The sequence below is a fragment of the Malurus melanocephalus genome, unplaced genomic scaffold, assembly GCF_030028575.1.
Source record: "Malurus melanocephalus ecotype Western Australia unplaced genomic scaffold, MMel_1.1 scaffold_79, whole genome shotgun sequence".
Lineage (NCBI taxonomy): Eukaryota > Metazoa > Chordata > Aves > Passeriformes > Maluridae > Malurus > Malurus melanocephalus.
The window spans coordinates 1,707,387-1,731,463 of NW_026623311.1; the positions used below are offsets into that span (position 1 = coordinate 1,707,387).

At 39.3% G+C, this 24,077-nt stretch overlaps 1 protein-coding gene across 1 annotated transcript in view; it reads right to left on the reverse strand.

The window, feature by feature from the left end:
- The window catches only part of ADCY1 (adenylate cyclase 1), a 147,441-nt gene that overhangs the window by 75,310 nt on the left and 48,054 nt on the right, over positions 1 to 24,077 (reverse strand). Inside the window, exon 3 of the mRNA XM_057367480.1 lies at positions 8,539 to 8,657. Coding sequence (XP_057223463.1) covers positions 8,539 to 8,657 — 119 coding nt within the window. The remainder of the gene's footprint in view (positions 1 to 8,538; positions 8,658 to 24,077) is intronic.

A 24,077-nucleotide genomic window follows, 5' to 3' on the forward strand; every position in this document is an offset into this window, starting at 1 on the left:
GAAAGCTTCTTTTTTTTKGCTCTGGGTTTGTTCAGCAGCTCCTTATTTATCCATGAAGGCCTCTGAGCATTTTTGCCTGATTTCCTCTTTGTTGGGCTGCATAGTTCCTGCTCTTGGAAGAGGTGATCCTTGAAATTCAGCCAGCATTCTTGGGCCCCTTTGCCTTCCAGGGCTCTATYTCATGGAAGGATAGAGCAGATCCTTGAAGAGGCTGAAGTCTGCTCTCCCAAAGTCCAGGGCAGTGGACTTGCTGTGAACTTTCCTCACTGCCCTGAGGTTCTTAAGCTTCTCAATCTTGTGGTCACTGCAGCCAAGGCTGCCTTGGAACACTGCATCCCCCACCAGCTCCTCCCTCTTGGTGAACACAAGGTCCAGCATGGCACCTTCTCGGCTCCTCAATTGCTTGTGTCAGGTAATTGTTGTTGACACATGCGAGGAACCTTGGGGACTTTTCATGTCCTGCTGTGTTGTCTCTCCAACAGATATCAGGGTGGTTGAAATCCATGAAGACCAGGGCTTGTGAATGTGAGGCTGCTCCTGTCTGCCTACAGATGGCTTCATCCATACTATCCTCCTGACTGAGGGACCTGTAGTGGACCCCCTGCTCCTGCCCTCCCTTAAATCTTCACACACAAGCTCTTCACTGGATCTTTTTCCAGGCAGAGTTCCACATTGTCCAACTGGTTATTGACATAGGRGCTACATGCCCTTCTCGTCTCCCTAGCCTGTCTTTCCTAAAAAGCCCAAAACCTTCCATTCCAAAGCTCCAGTCATAGGAGCCCTCCCACCATGTCTCCATGAGGGCCATGGTATCATATCCACACAGGCATATGCACATCTATAGTTCTTCGTGTTTGTTCCCCACACTACTTGCATTTGTACAGCGGTGTCTAAGCCAGATTCCTGATAAAGCTGACTCACTGTTTGGAGTACCTGGAATGCCTTTGCACTGTTCTGGGCATCCATTACAGGTGTTGGCACCTGAATGGCAGGATGGGGAAGAATAGGTGCCCCCTCCCCTGACTAATCTAGTTTAAGGCCCCCTGCGCTAGTYTGGCAGGTCCCTGACCCAATATGGTTTTTCCCTTCTTTGTTAGATGAATCCCATGATCCCTCAGAAAATCAGGCTTGGCAAAGTGAGTTCCATGGTCTGAGTAACCAAAACCCTGGCTTACCAACCCTGACACACCAGGGTTTTACTAGTAAGTTTACAGGATCTGAAAATTTAGCTAATCTGGCAAAARCTTAAATAATTTTGGCTTTTAGACAAATTATTAGCAAACTTAAGTTGTAACAGCAAATCAATATTCTAATTATATCCTAGGGGGAAAAATAATCAATTGTTGAGCAGAGCTTTTTGAAATTTCTGCTGTGCTCTTGATTTTAAAGTCTGTGTGATGCCACTGTGTTTCAGAAGCAATGCTGTCTTGTGTTAGAGGCTTGCTTGCTCCTAATGCTCCTTGTTTGCTTACAAAAGCTGAGAGAACATATCCCAAGTGCTACCAAAGTGCAAGACAGTTGCAGAAGGAGACWAGCTTGAAATATTTCCTTCTGATTACCTTTTTTGAGATGCAAGGCACACTTTTTTTCACTGGTTTCCTCTTTCAAGGCAAAAGCTATGGTTTCTCTTTCTGTGACTTAAAATCCCCATTGCTTCTTTACCACCTTCTGCTCATAGAGAATAATCACAATAATCACTTGTTGATGCAGCTACACTACATTAGTATTGCCTTTTTTTTTCCAGCACTCCCACAGTGAGGCTAAAAGTTAACTCTCCAGTCTTCTGCTCTTACTGTCATCTACTAAAATAAGTGTAAAGCTACTCGGATTTTTAGATTTTCTGTATTTTCATTTAAGTGAAAAAATAAAATATTGATACCCAGAGTGTAGCTTAAATACTCCCCACTGAAAACATGGCCTGTCTTTACATAGTCACCTACATTTGCTAGGAAAATTAGCCTATTTTTGATAGAAAGCTACACAATTTCTTTCATTAATACATGATATACACAAATGGCTTGGTTTAGTTACCAACAAAACAAAATGATCTTAAAATATTTATGTCCAAAACATTTTAAAACATGCATTATGTTAAAAAGGGGATTATGCAACTGTGAAATCAACAACTTTCCAAATAAATTTCTTCAGAGGAATTCAGTTTGCTACATTTCTTATTACAATTTGTCTGTCTGTCTGATTTTAGAATACTTCCTTCTTAATAAAATGCATCTAGATTTGTGGAAAGATAACTTTTTTTAAAAAAAAAAAAAGATTGTAAAGACAGTTCTTTCAAGTAAAGTGTTACAAGGAATTACACCTACAGCTACTGCTGAAGAGYTTCTGTTAGACACTAGACATGGAAAATACATCTAAACTAACTAAAACATAAACTAAACTAAAATTGACATTAATTTAGTATGACTGCATTCCCCACAGAGTACTGCAACAAAGAATATATGATAGATACCTGCATCTTAATGTGTAAATACAGATTTGTAAGCATTGAAAAGCAGTGTTTTTCTTTTGACTTTTCATTTCCCTCCTTACTTACAAATGACACAGGAAGTTAATGCACCATCTGCAAGTTTGTGAATGACACTTAGYGATGTGGTGTAGTCGACAGCACTGGAGGGCAGGGATGCCATCCAAAGGGACCTGGATGGGCTGGAGAGGCGGGCTTGAGCAAGCCTCATGAACTTTGATAAGGACATGTTCAGGGCCCTGCACCTGGGTTAGGGTAATCCCGAACATGGATACAGATTGAAGCAATTATAGTTAAGACCAGCACTGCATGGAGGGCTTGGGGATACAGGTGGATGACATATTGAATGTGTGTCAGCACCATATGCTTGCGGCCCGAAAAGCCAAATGTATCGTGTTACACATAAAAGGAAGAGTGGCCAGAAGGTGGAGGGAGTGATTCTGTTCCTCTCATGAGACCTGGATTTTCAGGACAGGAAAGACATGGATTTTTTAGAGTGTGGTTGTTCAGTGTGGAGAAGAGAGGGTTGCAGGAAGACCTTACAGCAGCCTTTCAGAGCCTAAAGGGGGTCTACAGCAGAGCTGGAGATGGGCTTTTTGTCAGGGTCTCTACTGAAAGGACAAGGGGGAATGGTTTTAAACTAAATTTGGGTAGATGAAGATCAGATGCAATSAAGAAATTCTTTACTATGAGGGCTTATGGAACAGGTTTCCCAGAGAAGCTGTGGATACCCCATCTCTGGAAATATTCAGTCTCAGGCTTTTGAACAACCTTATGTCATGAAGATGAACCTGACCAGGACTCGCTCCAACTCAAACATTCTACCACTCCATGATTCTAATGTTTAAGAGAAGTATTCTAAGGAYTTGTTTTTAAAGCTACTTGGACTACTCACTACTCAGTTTGAAATGCCAACATCTATTTCTAACTGCTTCTGCTATAAAAATTCTGAAGAAAAGCMAAGCAGTAGAACAGTGAGCAAGTTCAGGAAAAAAAAAGCATTTTAAGCAGTCATTTCACTCCTCTGTCACAAAGAGCCAAGCTGGTTGGCTCTCATACAGGCATATGAGTTTCATACACCATTTTCTCACACTCCTTGACAATCTGGAGCATTTCGGTGTTAACAAGCCCTGAGTCATCGCTCCAGRACCTTCTGTATTCCTGTTTTCTCCCTCCATGATCCCTGAAGTCAGGCAGAGCCAGCATCTGCCCAGTGACTGCAGCCCTCCTGCAGCACAGTGGGAAGCAGCTGCACCTGATAGAACTGAATACAGAATGCCTGTAGCTTGGTTTAAGGGATTTAAGCTGCTTCCCAAATGTCAGTATTGACAGAGCAACCTTTTTCTAGGTCACTCTATGGGGCATTCAGAAGGGAAATCCTGCCAAGTTACACAAGAGGTTTGACAGCTTATAGGTGGTAAATGTTCACTTTTAACAGTGCTCATTCATGTGCTTTGTGCACTTGAATAGTCCTGCTTTTTCAATGGAGCCATTTGAATAACTAAGTACTCTGCAAAATAAGGAGGGGTTGTATGCCCTGTTTTTTTACTTCCATTTGGGCCATTTGTTTAATTAAAATAAAACTTACAGTAAAAATGGTATTTTAATGACACATGGTGCATCAGAAAGGAACTTGTAGGRCTCTTTTTGCCTCAGAGGGCAAACACAAGGAAAGATTATTAATAATTTCATGTATGACTCACTTCAATGTCTAAGAGAAAAGTGCTCTCTGAAATGAAGGAGGGCTGTTAAATATAAAAACAAAGGGAGGGTGTGTTTTTTACATAATAATAATTTATGAAAACTAGTTCACCGCCAAGTCTTAGAAGTTCAGAAAGACTACATACAAAAGTCTGTTCATAGGCATCATGATCACAGCTTTTAAAAACACTGGAATKGGTAAGTTAAATTCAAAGATTATTTAATTTCAGATAGTTTCTGAAAGATGGGACAGACCAGAAATATTTGCACATAAATATCTGCAGATTGTGCTCTGGCTTCAGACTGGGTCTCAAGAACTTTTAAAATTCCATAAGGAATCTTTTTATTGGTAGCTTTGAATCAGGCAGTGTGTTTCCTAAAATTAATATCTCTTCTTGCAAAGCATCCAGTTGTATTACATGCTTGTAAAAATAAGGCTAAATTAAACTGCTCCATCAGAGACCCAAGAAATTCTTAGCTGTTCAATATTCTTCCTTCTTACCTCTTCAACATTATTTGAGTCACAGAATGAAGTAAGAAGTTGTGTGTTAATATAGCAAGTCAGCCATATCCTTACCCATCCATGTGTTGAAACAGCTTCATAAATATCTAATGGATGGGAAATGTCCATTCCAAAAGAGAGAAACAACAAAATGTGCTGAGGTCTCCACAGGGCATATATTTTTACTGAAACGCAATTTTAAATTTTCTTAATTGAATTGTGGCTCCATGGAGAGATTGAGGCTCCGTGGAGAGATTGAGGCAGGACTAATGGGTTTTTACAGTAGTCATTGTACCTACATATGTGATSTGTAAATTCCTCAGCCCTGTAGCTTAAGAAAACAAGGAAATATGAATCTTACATTTCTGAACCAAATCTCAGAAAAAAACATTTCTCCTTCATGCTGCAAACCATATTTCTGAGCACTACAGAAGAGCTGGTCTGTTCGGTAGCCTTTCCGTGTAACCTGACAACAGGTTTTGACATCTTTCATGGTGTCCTTGGCTGAGACTACCCCAGTAAAATAACGCTTGTACTGTGTTGAAACAAGTCCTGGACCATATACAGACTTATTTTCTTCTGATAAGCCACACATATTATATTAGTTGTAATTATTTTACTTTCCTTATGGTTGAATTTATTGTCCTCACTGGGTTAAAGCTATATTGTTTATGTATTTGCATATTTTGTTTTGCATATTTCGTTTGCATTTGCATTGTTTGTCTCCATTTAAAACACATGCCTTCATTTCTTACTGCCCAGCAATTCTGTTAAAAAAAAACTTTACAAGGTAGCAGATGTACTACAGATCTGGGAAGAGCTGATCACATGACACATTCCCCTCCAAAGGCACAGTCAGTTGCCAGCAGTCATTCAACAGCTATATGGTAGTTGGTGAAATATTCCCCAACTAACTGAAAAACCAGGGCTGTTGCCATGGTTATTTGAAATATGCCAGAACTTTTTCCCAGTCCATTATTCACTTCTCCACTGTAATATATCTACCTGTGTTTTTCTGGGAGGAGGTAAAGAAGGTAGCTGTATGAATATCTTATTTTTACATGTAAGATCAAATATGCTTTGGAAAGATTAAATATTCTTTGGCTTTTTTTTTCAGGCAGCTATTTAGAAGACTGAAACAGATGCTTTATTCTACCTATGAGGCTGKTTTTTTTTGCTGTTGGGGAGTTTTGTTGTTTTGCTTTTTTCAACAGATAARGAATGGAAAAATCATGTCATTTACTAATTGCATGCCTGCCTTCTTCAGACTATCTTTTTTGAAGGATAATGCTCTGACACTTCCAGGTATTCATCAGAGGAGAAAAAGAAAGCATTACGAGAGGAAAAGTAAAAGAGCAGCTAATTTTCTATTTTCCACTGTGTAGCTTTGGCATTAAAAACCCCTGGAGGATAGAATTATAGAGGGGTTTTTCGTTGGTTTAATAGTAGCACTTAACAGAACACTTGATGTGAAGAGGACAAGTCATGAGAATATAGGAATAATCTCTCAGGTTTACCTGTTCAAGCCCTGAACTGCCACTACCCAGAAGAAAAAAGAAGTTGTTTTCATCTCCTTAAGAAAGTAACACAAACACTTATTGGCACTGGCCACCAGCAGCCCTCCCAAAGGGATGCCATAGTGCTGTTCTTCACACTGGTGTCAGGCTGGCACCTGCTGGGAGTTCCCCTTTATCCTTCAGATTGACACAGTCATGAAACATCCAGGGGGAAACTCTGGCCTGCTGGGATCTGCTGGCCACAGATTGCTGGGTATTTGCGGGACGCTCTTTCACCCCATATATATWTTTTTAAATTGTAATTATAGAGTATTTGCATTACTGAAATAAAAGGTAATACAGTTTCTTATAAGTACAGATAATGAAGGGAGATCTATTTTCAGTTCTCTTCCCTGAGGACCTTACCTTTGACATTAAGATGACCCCATCTTACCTAGGCTTCATTTGACCCAAAAGTACCTTCTTAATGTCAGAGAATGAATTCACCTGCTCRGACAGGGTGTCAAAGACATTTATGAACTCCACATCAAAGCAGTGAATACGCCACAGAAGTTTTGGTAGTTATGTGAAAAAACATGTCATGTAGGAAAAAAAGACTGCTCCAGAGGTTATATTTCAAAAAGATCTCAGCAAAAAAAAAAAACACTCAGAAGCATTATAATCAACTGCAAAACAATGCTGTTTAAGATGACTACACAAACTGTAATGAATGCAGAGACTTGTGACACATACAAGGTATAAATATASTTACTAATAATGATATAATTATCATTGGCTTGCCTTGACCCTGAATATAAGGGTAACCAGCAGCATTATACAAGTACCTCATAGCACTGTGAGGGCATAATTTTTAGACACAATTTTTTAAAGTACATTAAGGATTGTGATCAACAAAGGGCCAAAGTAAAATATACCCAAGCACCAAAACCTGGCATACATGAGACCTGATTAGCACAACTGACTGTAAATAGAGAGGATATCATTCAAAGATGGAACACAGGCAAGAACAGGAAAAAAATACAAATAGTGTTTGTGGGGTGTGCAACAAGATAAAACCATGTGACATAAACAAGGAAAAGTGAGGGAGTAAGGCAGCTCACTTGGACTTTGAGTGTGTCCTTCAGGAGCTCTCAAGTCAAACTTCAACAGCTGAGGACCATCAGAGACTGTAAACAGCACTGTCAGCTTTGCAGCATCAGCTCTGGGGTACTGTGCACTTAGAACCAATTTTAAACTGATTTTTAAAGACCAACAGTTTTGTATGCAGAGTGATCAGATTAACATTATGTAAGATTTAACCATTAGCATGAAGTGAGCTACTAATTTTTAATTCACTAATGTTAAATTTGACAACGTAAAGCTGACCTAATTTCGCAGTCTTCTGAACACTCCCATAACAGCCATCTCTGATTCCCTCTGTGACAGAAATGCTTTTAGTTGCAACAACTTAGTCACTAGGAAGGGGTCCTTGCAAATCTGAAAACCAGCTCAACGGGAGGTTGATTAARCCTTGAGAGAAGAAACTTATCAGTGGATGAAGAAGAGAAGGTGCTGATGGCATTTACTCCTTTGGTACATGAGGATCCCATGCAAATCAAGGCAGGTCTGTGGCATAACTTACTAAGACTGCACCTTGCTTAGTGCAAGGGTGACACCAACTGAACTTCTTTGATGCTGTTTTTGATGTGGAAGCAAGGTACTTGGCAGTAGTGTGATAAAGCACAATTTTTTTTCTGGAGGCAAAGAAGAATAACAAATGAGAATGTGTGTTAAGAACAAGCAATATAAATGACAGCACTTGCATTCAGTCAACTACTGTACAAGAGGAAGAAGGAGAACTGAGCCTCAGTCAATAAGCTCTGAGGGGGAATACTCATGTGGTGTGGACAAATACACATTTCTTTAAGTTTATATCATGCTTTCTTTTTGTGTTCCCATGCTATTATCCAGAAAAACCTATTACATTAGAAATAATTCATCTTACTATTAGAAAATATAAATATGTAAAAACTACCATTCAGAATAAATATTTCTATTTACCCAAAACATAAAACAGTAYAAAACCAATGACTAGTCATTTGGAAGAAGTTGTCAGTCTCCCAGCACTACTATTCTAAGGCATTTATTGATTCATGATTATCTCCTCAGAAGACTATTAAATCCTCCTGGTGCACCCATTCTCCCATGCTGCATAACTCTTCAGTATACTGCTTTTTTTTTTTTTTTTTTTTTTTTTTCTCTGAAACCTGACTACAATTATTCATCACTGTCCTTGCACTAAATATACTCTATAGTTTAGAGTATATAGTTTATTTCATGGGCTACATCAATCCTACCTAACATTATCATGCCTTTGTATGTAAATCTTGTGGAAAATCCTTTCAGGAGGCTTCAGGAAGTCTTCCTTCATTTCCATTGCAACATTCCTGGGCAAAAGGCTCATCAAGAGACGTTCCTAAAAGAAAACATAAACAACATCAGTTTTGTGGTATAGTGTGTGGCCATTTTTTAAACTAGTAAACTAGACAAGCTTCTCTTAATCTGCTTCCTTAAAATGTCTGCTGCTGCATAAACAATATGAACCATGAATCTCAAAATCCTGCAAACTGTGTGGGTGACTTTTTTTAATCTTCTGCACTAAAAAAAAAAAAAAAAAAAAAAAAAAAAAAAAAAAAAAAAAAAAAAAAAAAAAAAAAAAAAAAAAAAAAAAAAAAAAAAAAACCACCAAAAACAAAAACAACCACACACACAAAAAAACCCTACACAAAAAAAAGCCAGCTACAAGGGCATATAATTGCCCATGTTTTTCATTAACATCACAGTTCTAGTAACAACTTACTTCCTTCGTAGTAGCATTTATCTGTCTGGGAAAGACTTCCCAGGATCATTTACTATCCTTTTGTGGTCCTATTTCTTCTTGGATGCAATGAAAGTGTTACATTAGGAGGACTATGACAGCTGGTTATTAAGCAGTGAGAGTGGATGAAGGATTTATCCACTGTYAAATTCAGTGGAACAGTAACAGAAGCACAGTTTTAATGTCATCTTATTCAGTGTGGCAATGTCTGTAATGARCTGCATCAGTACAAAATGCTGGCTAAACACATTTTCTTGCTGTATTCACAGAGAAATTTTTAGCATGGATCACTGATCTTTATAAAAAGGGTCTCTAATGTTATGGATCTTGCCAGTATTGACTGTAAGCCCCTTGATGTTTTTCCATGTATTCTGGCACACTTGCAGGTGCCATCTGGAAAATCTAAAGCTGCTGCTCTTAGATGTTGTAAGATGTCCTTAGATGCCTACCCAAGTTGTGTTTTCACCCAGAAAATGCTTGCCATTTAAAATGCAGTTCCAAGCTTATGCATCAGACTTGCTAGTTTCTGCCATGGCAACAGTCTGAATGAATTCACCTAAACACGTCTGATGTGATTCAGGCATCTCAGGTTCCAGACAACGAGGGATGAGGCTAGAGCAAGGAAGATGCACCCTTGGTGGAAAGGATTAGGTCAGGGAATACTTAGGCAAACWGGATAGATGGAAGTCCATGGTCGCTTACAGGACACATCCACAAACCCTGAGTGAGTTGGCAGATGTCACTGTAAAGCTACTCCTGGTAGTCAAATGTGGTGACTGGGAAAAGTGAGGGAAGACTGGAAAAAGAAAATGTCACTTCTATATCCAAGAAGGGCAAGCAGGAGGATATAGGGAACTACAGKCCTGTCAGATTCACCTTGGCTCCTGGAAAGTGATGAAGATTCTCATCCTGGAAACCAAGGTGGTTAGACCAGATGACTTCCAGAGTTCCCTTCCTACCTAAACTATTCTGTGATTCTGTTATCTGACTATCAAGACCCACTGTAGTGGCAGCTGTGAGATGTCACAGAAGTGCATATTTYGGCCCACCCATATCGTCCTTTTACTTAATTGATATTAAAGAAATAAGGAGTAAAAATTAACACTTAGAAGAGGGTGTCTGCAAGTGCTTTGTGTTGCTCACATGCACAGATTCRCATTTGATAAAGCCATCAAATAATACTCAGTTTATTCAAAGTTTTTTTTTACAGTTTCTTCCAGAAGATACATCAAAAGATGGAATGTTTAACTTTGCAAAACTGTGCTTGAGAACTTTAAAGTTCTGTCATATATTTGTGGYAATCATGTTGTCTTGAGGCTAAGGATCATTAACTAAGTCTATTTCCTACTGTTCTTATACCAAGAGTATTGCAAAGAACATGATGGAATTAAATATTTGTTGGCACTTTATAACATACAGCAATTTCCAATTTTTAATTATCCAAAGAATATCACATCACTAGAAAATGGTTATTCACTATAATTTTCATGTTGATTTCATTAAGTATGCTTGTACTTCTACAGCAGAATTATTTTTGGGTAACCCGAATTTTGGGTTACAATCCAAGTATTTTGTCAACAGTGGATCTCATGAAGCTCTGTTGACTGCTTTTTGTGTCCTAAAGTTGATTTACTGTGTTAAGAGAAATATACTGGAGTTATAAAATGAGCTGACCACCTGTCAGACAATAAAGAACCGATACAGAGGTATACACCTGTCAGACAATAAAGAACCATGAGAGGAATTTGGACTGATGGTTAAATTCTCTGGTGCTCAAGATAGAATAGGTGGTGCTGAAATTTCATAAGTACTGCTCTGGATACAAAATTTACAATGTCTAAAGACTAAATGTTCTCTGTAGCTTCTCTTCAGCGAACATATTAAAAAAGGTCTTTGCCTTTTTGCTGAAATGGGTTAGTAAATTCCAAGACTGTTATGGAAAAAGTGGGTTTTAAACTTCTGTTCCATAGAAGACTTAACCAGACAAACGAGCAAACAAAAATTACACTGACAGGCTCTTCCAGGGACAAGTGCTGACTGAATAGTTCTTCTGTGGCCTACAAACAATTGCAATGCAAGATATGAATAAAAAGCTCACAGATAACATCTGCAGTACATGGCAAATAACATGGAATCCAGGGCAGTAATAARAATCATTACCTTGAAGGCAGCATTGGAGACCTGTAGGATGCAGCATTTGACAGCACTGAGACATGCATGTCAGATGTATTAAGGGAGGCTACAGAAATAATGATTCCTTTATGTGTTACATTGACTATAACAAGACCTGAAGGGAGCATATGAAAATCCTCTGTTAAATTGTGATTGCTTGCTTTTTTCATTAGAGCTGAGAAAAACAACAACAAAAAAAAGGTGGATGACTGCTGAAGAATTGTAGAGTCTATACAAGGAGGGTTGGCAGCCTCAGGCTCGCCAAGTGAGGAAAGACTCAATTATGGCTTTCTCAAAGGGCAGCCACTGCTGACCTTTCAGACCAAGAAGGGAAGCAGCATCATGACTGTAAGGATTTGTCACTGAATGGGAGATTGGAAAATGTAAGAAAGAACACTGCAGTGTAAAGTATCAAAACACTGAAAATAAATGAATGACAGCATCCAGCTCTCTAGAAAGATTATAAGAAAAGTCTCTTCTATTTTTATCAAAAGCTCATCTGTCAAGCAAAGTGGTGTTGCCCTTCAGGTCAGCCTAAGGAATACCCAAGGTCAGCCCAAGGAACTCAGAGTTTTGGAGCAGCAAGAGTGAATCCATGTACACAAAATATAGCTGTTGAAATGTTTTGGAAAGTGCTCTGCCTTGTCCAGTTTTTTCTTTTGCTCCTGTATGGCTGATCTGATTATAAAAATCATCTGAAAACCAGACTAAAAGGAAAACTACATGTGTATGACTGTGCAATGCATTGAATGGAACAAGTGACAGAACTAAAGGATGACCATTCACATTTATGCTGATGTTCATACTCGAGTGGTTGTTGCCTCTAACAGGGGTGGGTAATGAGAGGAATAAATGGAAAGTTAACACAAGGAACACTAATCGATTAGCAATAACTTTTAACAAAATAAAACAGCACTCATATTGTAAACCTTCTAACTGGTAACAAATGATTTTGTATTGAGGTAGCCTCAACACGTGACATATTCCTAAACACAAGGTCTAGTAGAAATAAAGTATTTCCATATTTTAATCCTTCTCACTGATTCACAATGCTGTTTAGGGTTATAACAGCTGTTTTCTACACAAAACAATAAATTTTGGTCCTATGACCAACTTACACTATTTTAGGAATTTGTACACTTTTCTGCTGTAAATTTCACTCAAGCACTAAMACAGTCTAAAGTGAAATCACATGCTGAAAAAGCAGATTATTTTCAGAGACCGCAATTGTCAGTCAATGATTTTGCATTCCCTGCAGAAATCTCACTAAGAGAAGAAAATTACAAATGAGGACCTCCTTCATTCACAGCAATTTACACTCCCAGTCCTGTTCTGGGATTTTGAATGCCAAACTAGACTGCCTCTAGACTAGACAATTTTATTATTCTCATTAATAAGGATTTCTTTTTTAAAAGGACACTCAATTTATAAAAAAGATTTCTACCACAGCAATGCAGCATCACTAGAAATTAGAGGATGAACAAACATTCTTTTTGACCCCAAGGAAATTAAAATGTGCATACCAAACCAATTAGGAATCGATCAGTGTTACCTTGGCCCTATTCGACATCTAGTACCATTATGCACATGACAAAGAAAATATGCAAAGGTGGGAAACGGATAAGGAAAAAGTTTTTCCCATTGTTAATGAACAAAAAGACCCTATATTACTACTTGTAACATTCTCAACCCTACTTGCAAGTACAAGATCCTGGACTGCAACTTTCACTCCCAGTTGGACCCAAGTTAAAACTTTTAAAAGTTATTCAACAGAGCCACAGTTGACCAGACCTGGTCTTGCTGGCAGTCCTGCTTTGAGGGAGCATTCGGCCTGGATGATCTCCAGAGGTTCCCTTTGACTGTTGTATACCAAAGGGGGCAGCAGCACAAGGACAAGGAGCAGAGGCCTGAAGCCATCTTGCTATCTTGCCACCCATGAAAATAGCAGAGGAGGTCAAGGCTCAGCATTCTCTAGCAGTTGTGTGATTTCTCATTTCTGAGAAGGGAGAGAATCAGCAAGCAGTGATTACTGAGGGAACAAAATCCCTCATTTGCATGCTCTATTCTGCCCTAACACTCTATTCAACTTTCTACAATTTGGAGGTTTCTCACTATCCCCATCTGCTCTGGACAGCCTCTCCCACCAGCAACCCAGTTCTGCTTTTATGGGAGTCCCCAGTGCATGTTGTTAATATATTTCTTGTGTCTGCCTCCAAATGAAGATGCCCATCTCCCTCTCATTTTGAAAACCATCTTTTTTTTCTCATTTTACTGCTGTTTCCAAATACTTATAACTTATTCAAAATCCTTTAAAAATTTCACCTTGATTTAGAATCATTTCATGCAGCTCTCCAAACAACATTATGCAGCTATTCCTAATACACAAAATTATTCATTTTGAYATCTGTATGGCAAATGATTGTGATGCATTTTCAAATTCTTTCAGCAGGCTGTAAATAATTTCATAAATCCACACCCCCTTCATCAGAAAAAAAAAAAGGCTCAAAAGCACATAAATATCTTAAATGTTCCTAGTCAGCATCCTCTTCTTTCTTTCCAGTTTTCTAGTGTGCAACTAAAAGACTCCTCAAAAAATTTCTACACAAAATATGGATAAGCTTAGCTTCCCCATGCTAAGCTGTGCTTCCCCATGCTAAGTTGTATTCCTGTATGTTATCATGAAAGATATAAAGAAAACAAAATGTAAATATKGTTTATAGTCAGAGCAGACTACTTTATCAAAGGATAAGCAACCAAGATGAGAGAAGCAGCAAAGGGAACTGTAGCATTGCCTCAGAGCTTCAGGCTCTTATGYTTTTCTGATTCTTTGAATCTCATTGCTCATTGTCCTCTCATCTTACTGTACATGTGTATCTGCTGCAATTCATTTCGAGAATGAAGTTATAATCTGGAAGGGACATGTAGAAAAATTTACTACTTTGCATGTTTTTTAGTTCCATGAGAACAGGTAATGGATACAGCTCCATTTCTTTCAGTCAGCTTTATTAATTTCCTCCTGAACTCTCCTTCCAGCCAGCATTCTGGCACTGCCCTCACCCATCAGGGAGTCTGGCCCCTACAACTGGATGGCTCTTGTGGAACTTGGTCTGAATGGGACTGGGAGATTCCCAGGGACATCCTGGGGAAAACAGTTAGTCTGGATGGCACTCCAGATCCTGATCCCTTTTTACTCTCCCTTACACTGAACCACATTGTTCAGGATAGACTTCGTGCGTGTGTTACCTTGTTTTTTGCATTTTCATAGGGACTTCAGAAAGGAAGAAATTAAAAAATAAATATGTGGAAAAATCGTAATTGTTTCTTGGTTGAAAAAACATGAATGTTTTTGTTATAGTAACAGTCCAACAATGATGACAAATAGGAAAAGGAGCTCACAGAAGAAAGAAAATTTGGATCATCTCCTCTACAGTATGGAACATGAAATCTAACCCAACAATTTTTGCAGTCTATCACAGATCTTTTGTTTTTACTATACTTAAAAGTGCCACCACATTTTAAAACAAATTTTTCTCCCTAGAGAAGAGAAGCATCAGACATGTGTATAAGAAATTAATAAGACTGTTTCAGAGTTAATTCATCTATAYAATCTTGAGATATTCAGTTTCTAGTTAGTCAGCATTTAGGATGTACTTCACTCTGGAGTACATCCTAAATATTAACACCTAGTACCAATAATACCATGATACCATGCTCAATTTTTCATAATTTTAAAATCTACTTTTTAGTGGGTTCACAGTCTCTGTCACCTTTATATTACACTGCACAGCCATTTTAATTCCCTTTAAGGAAAAACAAAAGAAAAAGGAGAAAGAAAAGAAGCCTAGTGCAATGCATGGAAGAACAATTTTGAGTAAAACTATTAGGATTCATTTACATTTCCTGTAAGCTGGAAAACAAAGGCAGCATATTATACTAGTCAATTATTCAAATAATTCAAATGTTATGCCATTTCTTCCAACTAAGTACGTGAAAYAGAGCTGTTAAAGGTGGCGGTCTTCCAGGAGCCACAAGGTGGCAATGTTTCAGAACGGTCCTGAGATTTCTCAGAAAATTTTATTTTTCAGCAACACATTACTACAATAATAATCATTAAAAAAAAAAGAATCCATAAAAGACTAGACACCTAATGCACAGATTTTGAGYAGTAAGAGGATGGCTAACAACACAGGTATGGTAGATGATCAATGCACTATGCAACTGCAAAATGCATTAAGTCTGAATAGACCTGTATCAGACCAATTTGACATCTTTCTGCGGTTAAGTGATTATTTTTGTTTAAATAAAGGAAAAAAAAGGATGTATCAACAGAATAGTGTTCAATGAGGCATTGCAAATTTCCTCATGGAACATTGTTAGCTACAATGGAGATGGTAGGGCCTTGGGGAAGAATTAGGAGAACGTGAAGTCTTGGCTAAAATAGAGGCCAATGRGCTGCATGGAATGCAGAAGCATAGGGATGGAGAGTGGGCATAAACAGATCATAAAACTGCTCAAATGTATAAACTTCACAAGACAGCCGTTAAGAAATAGCATGGTAAGAATGAGAAAAATTTGGTAGCATATTGAACTTTTTAGGTACCATCCAGAAAACACATGAGCTGAATAAGTTGAAAACCTCTACATGTAAAAAAGCCCCAGATTTCCAGATCACAGAGTATCTATGGAATATGTAAGTGACACTACCCTAAAAAAGCAAGTGTGATTCCTGAAAGGACTAGAGGGTTAATGGTAGAGTGAGTGGAAATCAGCTACACAAATCTTGTACGAATAGGAATGAGAGCTGAGAAAGGCTATGAGAATAAACAAGGAAATTGAAAGCATAAAAAGAATACCCTGTCTTCCTTGTTATCCTCATATCTATTAACTCCGAGTGCTCTAGAAATACATCAGTAAAGATTAATCATCAGAAAGCCTACCTAACAGTTGATCCACATATAAATGTGCAATGAATAAATCAAGCAGCATCGAAACTACTGTTAGTCTTTTTACTTTCATCTTGTATTTTTGGTATTCACTMCCTCTAAAACCTATGAAACTGGCAATATCCAATGCATCCACAAAACCGTTACAGAAACCTGACAGTAAAAGGATTATACTCATTTCAGTAAATGGAGATCTTCCTACTGAAAGTGAACTTGAGTGAGAAGAAGCTAAATTCTCATAACCAAACAGTGTCTTTATAGTTAAGGCATATGTATTTGCCTCACTTTAGTGCAGGCAAGCAGCCATACAGATATAATCAGACAATCCTCTACAGCAGATAACTTGAAAACCTCCTATGCTTGACAGGGAAGAAGGAAGAACATTGCTGCAGTACATTGCCTCATCCCTGGTGTACTTAGTTTCCTCTCTACAGCCAAGTCTGGTTTGTTCCACCAATGTAACATTGAATACCTTGATTAGGCAAGGATATATTCCTCAGGAAGAGAAAGTCAGAAGGCTCAACCTTCGGCAAGACAGGCACATCCCCCTCTTCTGCTCTTGTTAATCCTCCAGCCCCCAGCTAGTACAGTTTTTGTTGAAGAACATGCTACATGTTACAACTCAGGTTGGTACTGGGACTGTGTCACGCTCTGATTTTCCTCCAGCCCATGAGTTATGACATTCTCCTTCGCTACACTCCTCCAAAACCAAGATATCTCCACCAACTCTACACAGATATGTGGCAAATCTCTGTGGTCTCCTCTGGCACCTTGCTGAGAAATGGARCCAACATAGGGAAGCAGTGGAAGAAAAGACACTGACAACTTCAGTCTTCTTGCCTTGCTGCTGGAGCCAGCAGAATCTGTAGCTGAGAGTCCAGAACCAATGGAACTTTGAGGGCACAGTGCTGCACTAGAACCAGTGCTTCACACCACTGCTATCCCTTGATAGACCAGGCATTCATTTTGAGTTGAGGCAGCCACCCAGTATCAGCACGTGGAGGAACAAGCATGAACTCTTCAGTAAAGATAAACTCATTGATTGCTAGTGATAGAAACAGCCCACTAGTGCGTGTAAGCAGACCAAGGATTGAAAAAAAGCCAGTAACCTGATGTCAAAAGGAGTAATTTTAGAACCTAACAAAGACATAGTTAGTGACAAACAGTTAGCATTTCCTTTTTCAAAGGCCATAAATGCCTTCAGTATAGCAATAGGAAAGAAAATCATGGCACAAAACAGTAAAATAGAATAGATGCCTGAATATCCAAAGATGAAGATATAAATATGGTTTGCTTTGAAAAATCTAGACTTTTTTTCTAATTTCGATCAGAAAAATCTAAAAGCCTTTGTCCTTTGCTACTTGTCCTCATTTTATCTCTTTACAGAGTGGGGAAGTGAGTCTAATCCATAGCAGAAATCCCATTACCTTCCAAAATGGAAAAACAAGGACCAATCACTAATATGCTAAGGAAGCAATAAGGGTATTCGCTCACTCAAAATAGCAAGCGTGACTTGGATTTAGTTCATTATTTCCTTGTCAAACTGGGAAATTTCTAATCAAATGTGCCCGAAGGGGAGCAAAACTCCAAATTAAATAATTTWATATTGAAGAGGTAATGGGAAGAGAAACCTTGGAAAGAATTTAAATTACATAACAGATGGAAGTCCATTTAGAATGGCAAAACTGAAAAAACAATCTTACTTTAGAATGTATTTATTTTGCCAGTTAATGGGGTGTAGTCTAGCTCTATTCTTCCACATAAATTTGTCCAAAAGAAACAGGCAAAAAATACTCTCATATACTAGAAAGAAAGTTAAGTGCCCAGCTCAGTACCCTGTTCATGCAGATAATCTGTGCTTAAGCAGTAACATATAATTTGGCAAACTGCACATGTGGTAAGGCMAGCTGCTATGATGTCAAAAAGCTACGTGACAAAATGGTCTATGGTGGAATCAGCTGGTGTTGGAAGACTGGCACAGGAAAAGTGTTAAGCTTGTGTAAAGCATTAGCTAGGCTTTTGTTACAGTTCAAACTCTTCTAGAAGAGAAAAAAAAATCTGGGAACAGCAGTAAAATTACATGTAAGAGGACTTTTCTAATGACATTCTAAACCTTTCTRTGAATTCCTGCTGTTGAGGGAAGAACATGAGGATTCACTCCTGAGGTTGTTTTACTTCATACTGTTGCATCCTACTAAAATGAATAAAAACATTGCATTAATGTCCACCCAGCACTGCTGTTATAGATATTACTCTAAATTTAGAAATAAGCCATATGAAACTCTTTTGAATTATTTGTCTTACAATTTAACTTAATAATCTGATGCACTGTAGCCAGTGTGATTAATTATGATAATTTGCCTTGGCAATTGTTAATCCATGGTGTTATCTGCTGAGAACTGTATGGCTGTGCATTTTTAATCATCTAATAATGATGGGTTTGRGTGATCTTGTTTATCCCTCCTCCTCCATTCTCCCTAATGGAAAATACACAATGCAAGTAGGAAAAATAAACTGAACAATTCAGAGTCAAACACTACCATATTTGATTGACAGTTTCTTAAAAGAGCGTCTACTATAAATTTCCCATTATTTATTCTAAAACTCCTAACAGCAAAAGTATTGACAGAATTATTATATGATTATATAAACACTCATTTTTAAATAATGAATTTATCACAGAATCATTTAGGTTGGAAGAAACCTCTGAGATCATCAAGTCCAATCTTTGGCCAGATAATACTTTGTCAACTATACCATGGCACTGAGTTTTAACACCTCCAATGATGATGACTCCACCACCTCCCTGGACAGCCCATTCCAATGCTTGCCAACCATTTCTGTGAAGAAATTCTTCCTGTTATCCAACCTTAACCTCCCCTGGCACAGCTTGAGGCCATATCTTCTTGTCACTTGTTACCTGGGAGAAGAAACTGACCCCCACCTGGCTACMACCTCCTTTCAGGCAGCTATAGCGATCAGTCTGCCTTAAGCCTCCTTTTCTGCAGGCTCCAAGAGCCCCAAGCTCCCACGGCAATTCTTCATAGGACTCACCCTCTAGACCCTTCCTCAACTCAACTGCCCTTCTCTGGAAACACTCCAGCACCTCAGTGTCCTTCTTGTAGTGGGGAAGTGGGGCCTCACCAGTGCCAAATACATGGGGACAATCCCTGTCCTGGTCCTGCTGGCCTCACTATTGCTGATACAGGCCAGGATGCCTTTGGCCTTCTTGGCCGCCATGGCACTGCTGGCCCATGTTCAGCTGCTGACCAGTGAGCCCAGGTCTTTATCATCAGGCAGCTTTCCAGCCACTCTGCCCCAAGTCTGTAGCTCTGCAAGGGCAGGTTCTGGCACTTGGCCTTGTTGAACCTTGGTCCATCTATGTAGCCTGTCCAGATCCCTCTGCAGAGCCTTCCTATTCTCTATCAGAGAGAGACCTATACTTCCACCTAAAAGTTTATCTATTGTACTCAGAGTAAGCCAACATCCATTCCATATAAGTGCTCAACACGAGTGGCATGACTGTATGTCATGCATGCATCTATGAAAAAAAACCTGACTGCAACAAACAGTTCAAGACATCTTCTTGTGTAGCCTGAATATAAGTGACTGCATGTATACCGAAAAAAAAATAAATTCATATGCCCTCTTTTAATCTTTATGAATTTATAAAAAAATTTTATAAAGAGGTGTTTAACTTCATAAATCTTTACATTTTTGACACTCTGTGACATAAAATGGAATGGCTGATAACCTATTTAATTGACATATTTAATGTGCTTTTTTTTAATAGGCATAGAGTTATTTTTCTTCACAATGGCTAGTAGGGGGCTGTGCTTTGGACTTGTGCTGAAAACAGTGTTGATAATACAGGGATATTTTAKTTATTGGTGAGCAGAGTTTATTCAGAGCCAAGGGCTTTTCTGCATCTCACACCATCGTGCCAGCGAGGCTTTAGATGCACAAGAAGCTGTCAGGGGATGCCGCTGAGACAGCTGACCCCAACTAACTAAAGGGATTTTCCACAATGTATGGTGCCATGCTCAGCATATAAGCTGGTGGAAAAAGGAGCAAGGGGGCAAGATGATATTTAGAGTCATGGCAAGTGACCRTTCCATGTGATGAAACTCTACTTTGCCAGGAATGGCTGAATACCTGCCTGCCAATGGGAAGCAGTGAATTCATTCCTTGTTTTGACTTGCTGAAACCAAACTGTTATGGTAATGATCTGGCCTGTTCTTATGTGTGGCTTTTTAGGTTTTCCTAAGTTTCATTTTGTAAAATAAAGGCATGTAGCTAAAGTAGAATTAAAATGGAATTAAAATACATGAACTTTATATGATTCAAAACAAAATGTTTTTATTGCATGTTACCCACTTTATTGGAAGTTTCTACACTTTGGCATTCAAAGTCCAGTAGCAATGTACATCTCTGTCTTGGTTTGAGACAATGTTTTCAGAGAGAAAAGTTACAGGATAAATGTTTCCTCTGAAGCAAAAAGTTTGATATATTTTTTTCACCAATATGAAACGGAAGTTTGGGCAAATGTGAAGAGAAAAATAGTTTATTAACAAAACAAGGTACCCACAGGACACAGATTAAAGAAACTGAGTAACTGTTGGACATTTAAAACTCAGGAATGCACACCGCCCCCTTTCCCCCACAGCCGCTTGGCACATGGTGAGGAGAAAAGATGGCGCAGCTCCTGTCTYGGGAAGAAAAAAAAAAGAAAAAAGAATAAGTCCATATGGTCGCTCGGGCAACAGCGGAAAACCTGGTGGTAGTCCTCTCCTCATGGTGGATTAAACAGAGGGCTTGGTGTGCTTTTTSTCTGGCCGGCTTGGCTTCTCTTCTCTGGAGTCTGGGACAGAGCAGCACCCGCAGCTTGACCCCCSCCCCGGCCCCTGGCTGGTCGGTGCTTGTCTCCTGGTTCTTGGACCGCAGCCCTGCCAATCCGCTCCAGAAAATCACAGGAGTCACAGAAGGGGTAGCAGTCCAGGGAGAGCTGTTTGCCCAAGCTAACAAACCCGAGTTAGCTAAGTGGCACCAACGTAAGTCCCCTGCACTCAGCGAGCAGAACTCCCGCAGYGCCAAGCTGAGCTCCCAAAAGCCCACGGCAGCGTGGTAGCCCCAGCTTTTAATTGCCTGCACTGCCTTTCCAGCCACCCCTGCCCCTTCTTCCAGGTCACATTTAAAGGCACAGACACCTTTTGGGCRTACAAGCAGACGGAATATAGAAATAGAGTRTTATCATAAAATCAACCCAAGACAATCTCTCATCCTATAGTGGCGCAGCCCTAAGTTGAGGTGTCCTCTTGTAACCACTTCCAAAGAAAGACCTCATCTTATCTTTGTCAAGGAGTTCGGGATAGAAGGACTGAATGTGCTTGGATGTGCCTGTTACTATGAGGGATTGTTGCCTGTAGGTTAGAAGGTTAAATTACCAGCCTCACTTTCACTTGCCCAAGGTCASGTAAGGGGAATCCTGGTGGTATGCCAAGCAATGTAGCTTCTTGCATTAGCTGCACTCAGATGAGATATTCTGCATAACAAGAGGTGCAAGAGAGCTGTAAAATTAAAACACTTTTTTTGTTTGCTATACCTTTCTTTGCAAGGGATTACAAACAACTCCTAATGACTTCAGGTTGAAGATGAAGCCTTCCACCTAGATATTTTAATTTCACCTGAGTCATCCTCAGCTTTTTTATTTGCTCTATAAGGACAGACACAGGTCTGGAGACTAAGAGTTGCTGGTCAGTAGAAAGCTTCTGGGAAATTATTGCTGTGTGGGAGAGAGAAATGTGTCTCCATGTCTTTTTTTACCTGTAAAAGGTGGAAGTTGGGCCAGGGATGACATATAGCACAGTAAAGGTAGCCAACATTGTGCAAAGATCTAAGCAGCCTAATGGGGCAAATGAAACAGACAGCAAGACAAGTTACCATCTCTGATACTGCTGTGTGGCTAAGAGGCACTGGTGGCCAGCTGGCACAAGTGGGCCTGAAGTCTGTCCTTAAACAGAGAGCCTGAAATTGCAACACTCCTTATTTTCTGGTTTTCCTGATCCTAGTAAAGAATAAATAGATTTTTGAAGATGGAATTTCCTGTGTAAAATTGTGATTTGATGACAGAAGTGATACAATTTTAAGCTGCCCTCTAACACAGAACATAGCAGTAATGTGGTACAGGCTCAACATGTCAGCTATAATTAGATAGTCCATCTATGTTTTTCAAAGATCACACTGGCTTGCTTTTGCAGRGGATTAGGTATCATCACACACCCTGCAATTTGTACAAAATCAGCATCACTTCCCCATTACACACTAGATAATTTGATAAGAACATGCTTTTGCATCCACATGTGATCCAGGTGAAATTTTTGCTGCAGGGTAATTTGCTGATGCACTCAGCCAGTGTGAATGGTTATTTAAACAAGGCCTGTATTTTAATTATAAACTTCATATATTCTTCTTCATGGTAATGAAAAAAAAAATGCAAGATGCTGAGAATAAAAAGTACTGGAAACATGAGAAGGAACCTGATAAGCATACTGTCAGGCACTCTAGAAATTACTTCTGCCTGGGGCTGTGCAAATAACTAATTCCTCATTTTGGCTGCTGAGCTGCAAGGATAAAAACCTCAGCAAACTATTATCTAGTATCAAAACAAAGTCCAACATGGTTTGCTTTATTCAAACTTAATGTAATTTTTTTCTCTTTCTTCATAAGTGCTTGAAATTAAACACAGACAAAACCACTGGAGGGTTTCTGTGGGTGTCATCTTTTTACTCAAAGATACGGGAAGTAGTACACATATGAAAAATGTGTAATGTCTAGATTAAATGGTTTTAAAGGGGAATCTTAATGCAGCAGGGAATTTGAACCCAAGACACCCTAAGCAGCAGTTCAAAGTATTGCGTACTGAGACTCGTCTATCTTTTGTTGACACCTTTTCCATTTCTATGAATAGTTATTAATCAAATCTCTGACTCAGAGATGACCCAGTTAATACATGCAATGTTAAGGACATTGCCCTAAATTGCAGAAGACACTTGGAATGCAGACACATATGCATGCAGACATTTGCAAACACAGTTCAGTACTGCAGGAGGAAAATTTAGCTAGCTGCACATGATGTGGTGGACATGTATGGAAGCACTGCAGAGCACCACCAAAGTGCCAGTCTGTCTCCTGGAGCCAGCATTACTGCAGTAGCATGGTGCTGAGCAATCCTTTCTCTCAGAAAAGCCGATTAGTTGGAGTGGCAGGCTTCTGGTCCTGAAGCTAGATACAGAGTTGGCTGTCTCTGCCCCACTCTTCCTAACTCCCAGTTCTTTTCAAGTGTTTTTTTCAGTTTATTCTGTTAAATAAATATAAATTTCATGCATTATAGAGAAGTACACAACTATTTCATGAAAGACGGATGCCACCAATAAATATATTTCTCCACTTCCAGTGGTTTGAAAAACTAGATGTGATTTCATGAATAGTTTTTAAGATAGCAAATCCCCCATTGTGGAGATGCTGCTATTCTCCAGTTGATTACTGTGTTGGTTTTGCTTGGCCCAGTTTTTGGAAGTGGGGGGGGGGCCAAAAAGATGGTGCCTGTGAGAAGCTTCTGGAAGCTTCCACCATGTCCAGCAGAGCTAATTGCTGTTTGCTCTGAGGATGATGGACATGCCACTGACCAAACCAGGGCCAATTAAAGATAGTGGTTACGCCTCTGTGAAAACATATTTAAGAATAAATCAAAACAAAGGGAGGACACAGTAGTTTTGCCAGTGGAGGAGGCTGAGAAATATGTGAAAGAATGCAGACACCAAGGTCAGGGGAGGAGGGGGAGGAGCTGCTCCAGGYGCCGGAGCTGGGATTCCTTTGCAGRCCGTGGTGACGACCATGGTGGAGC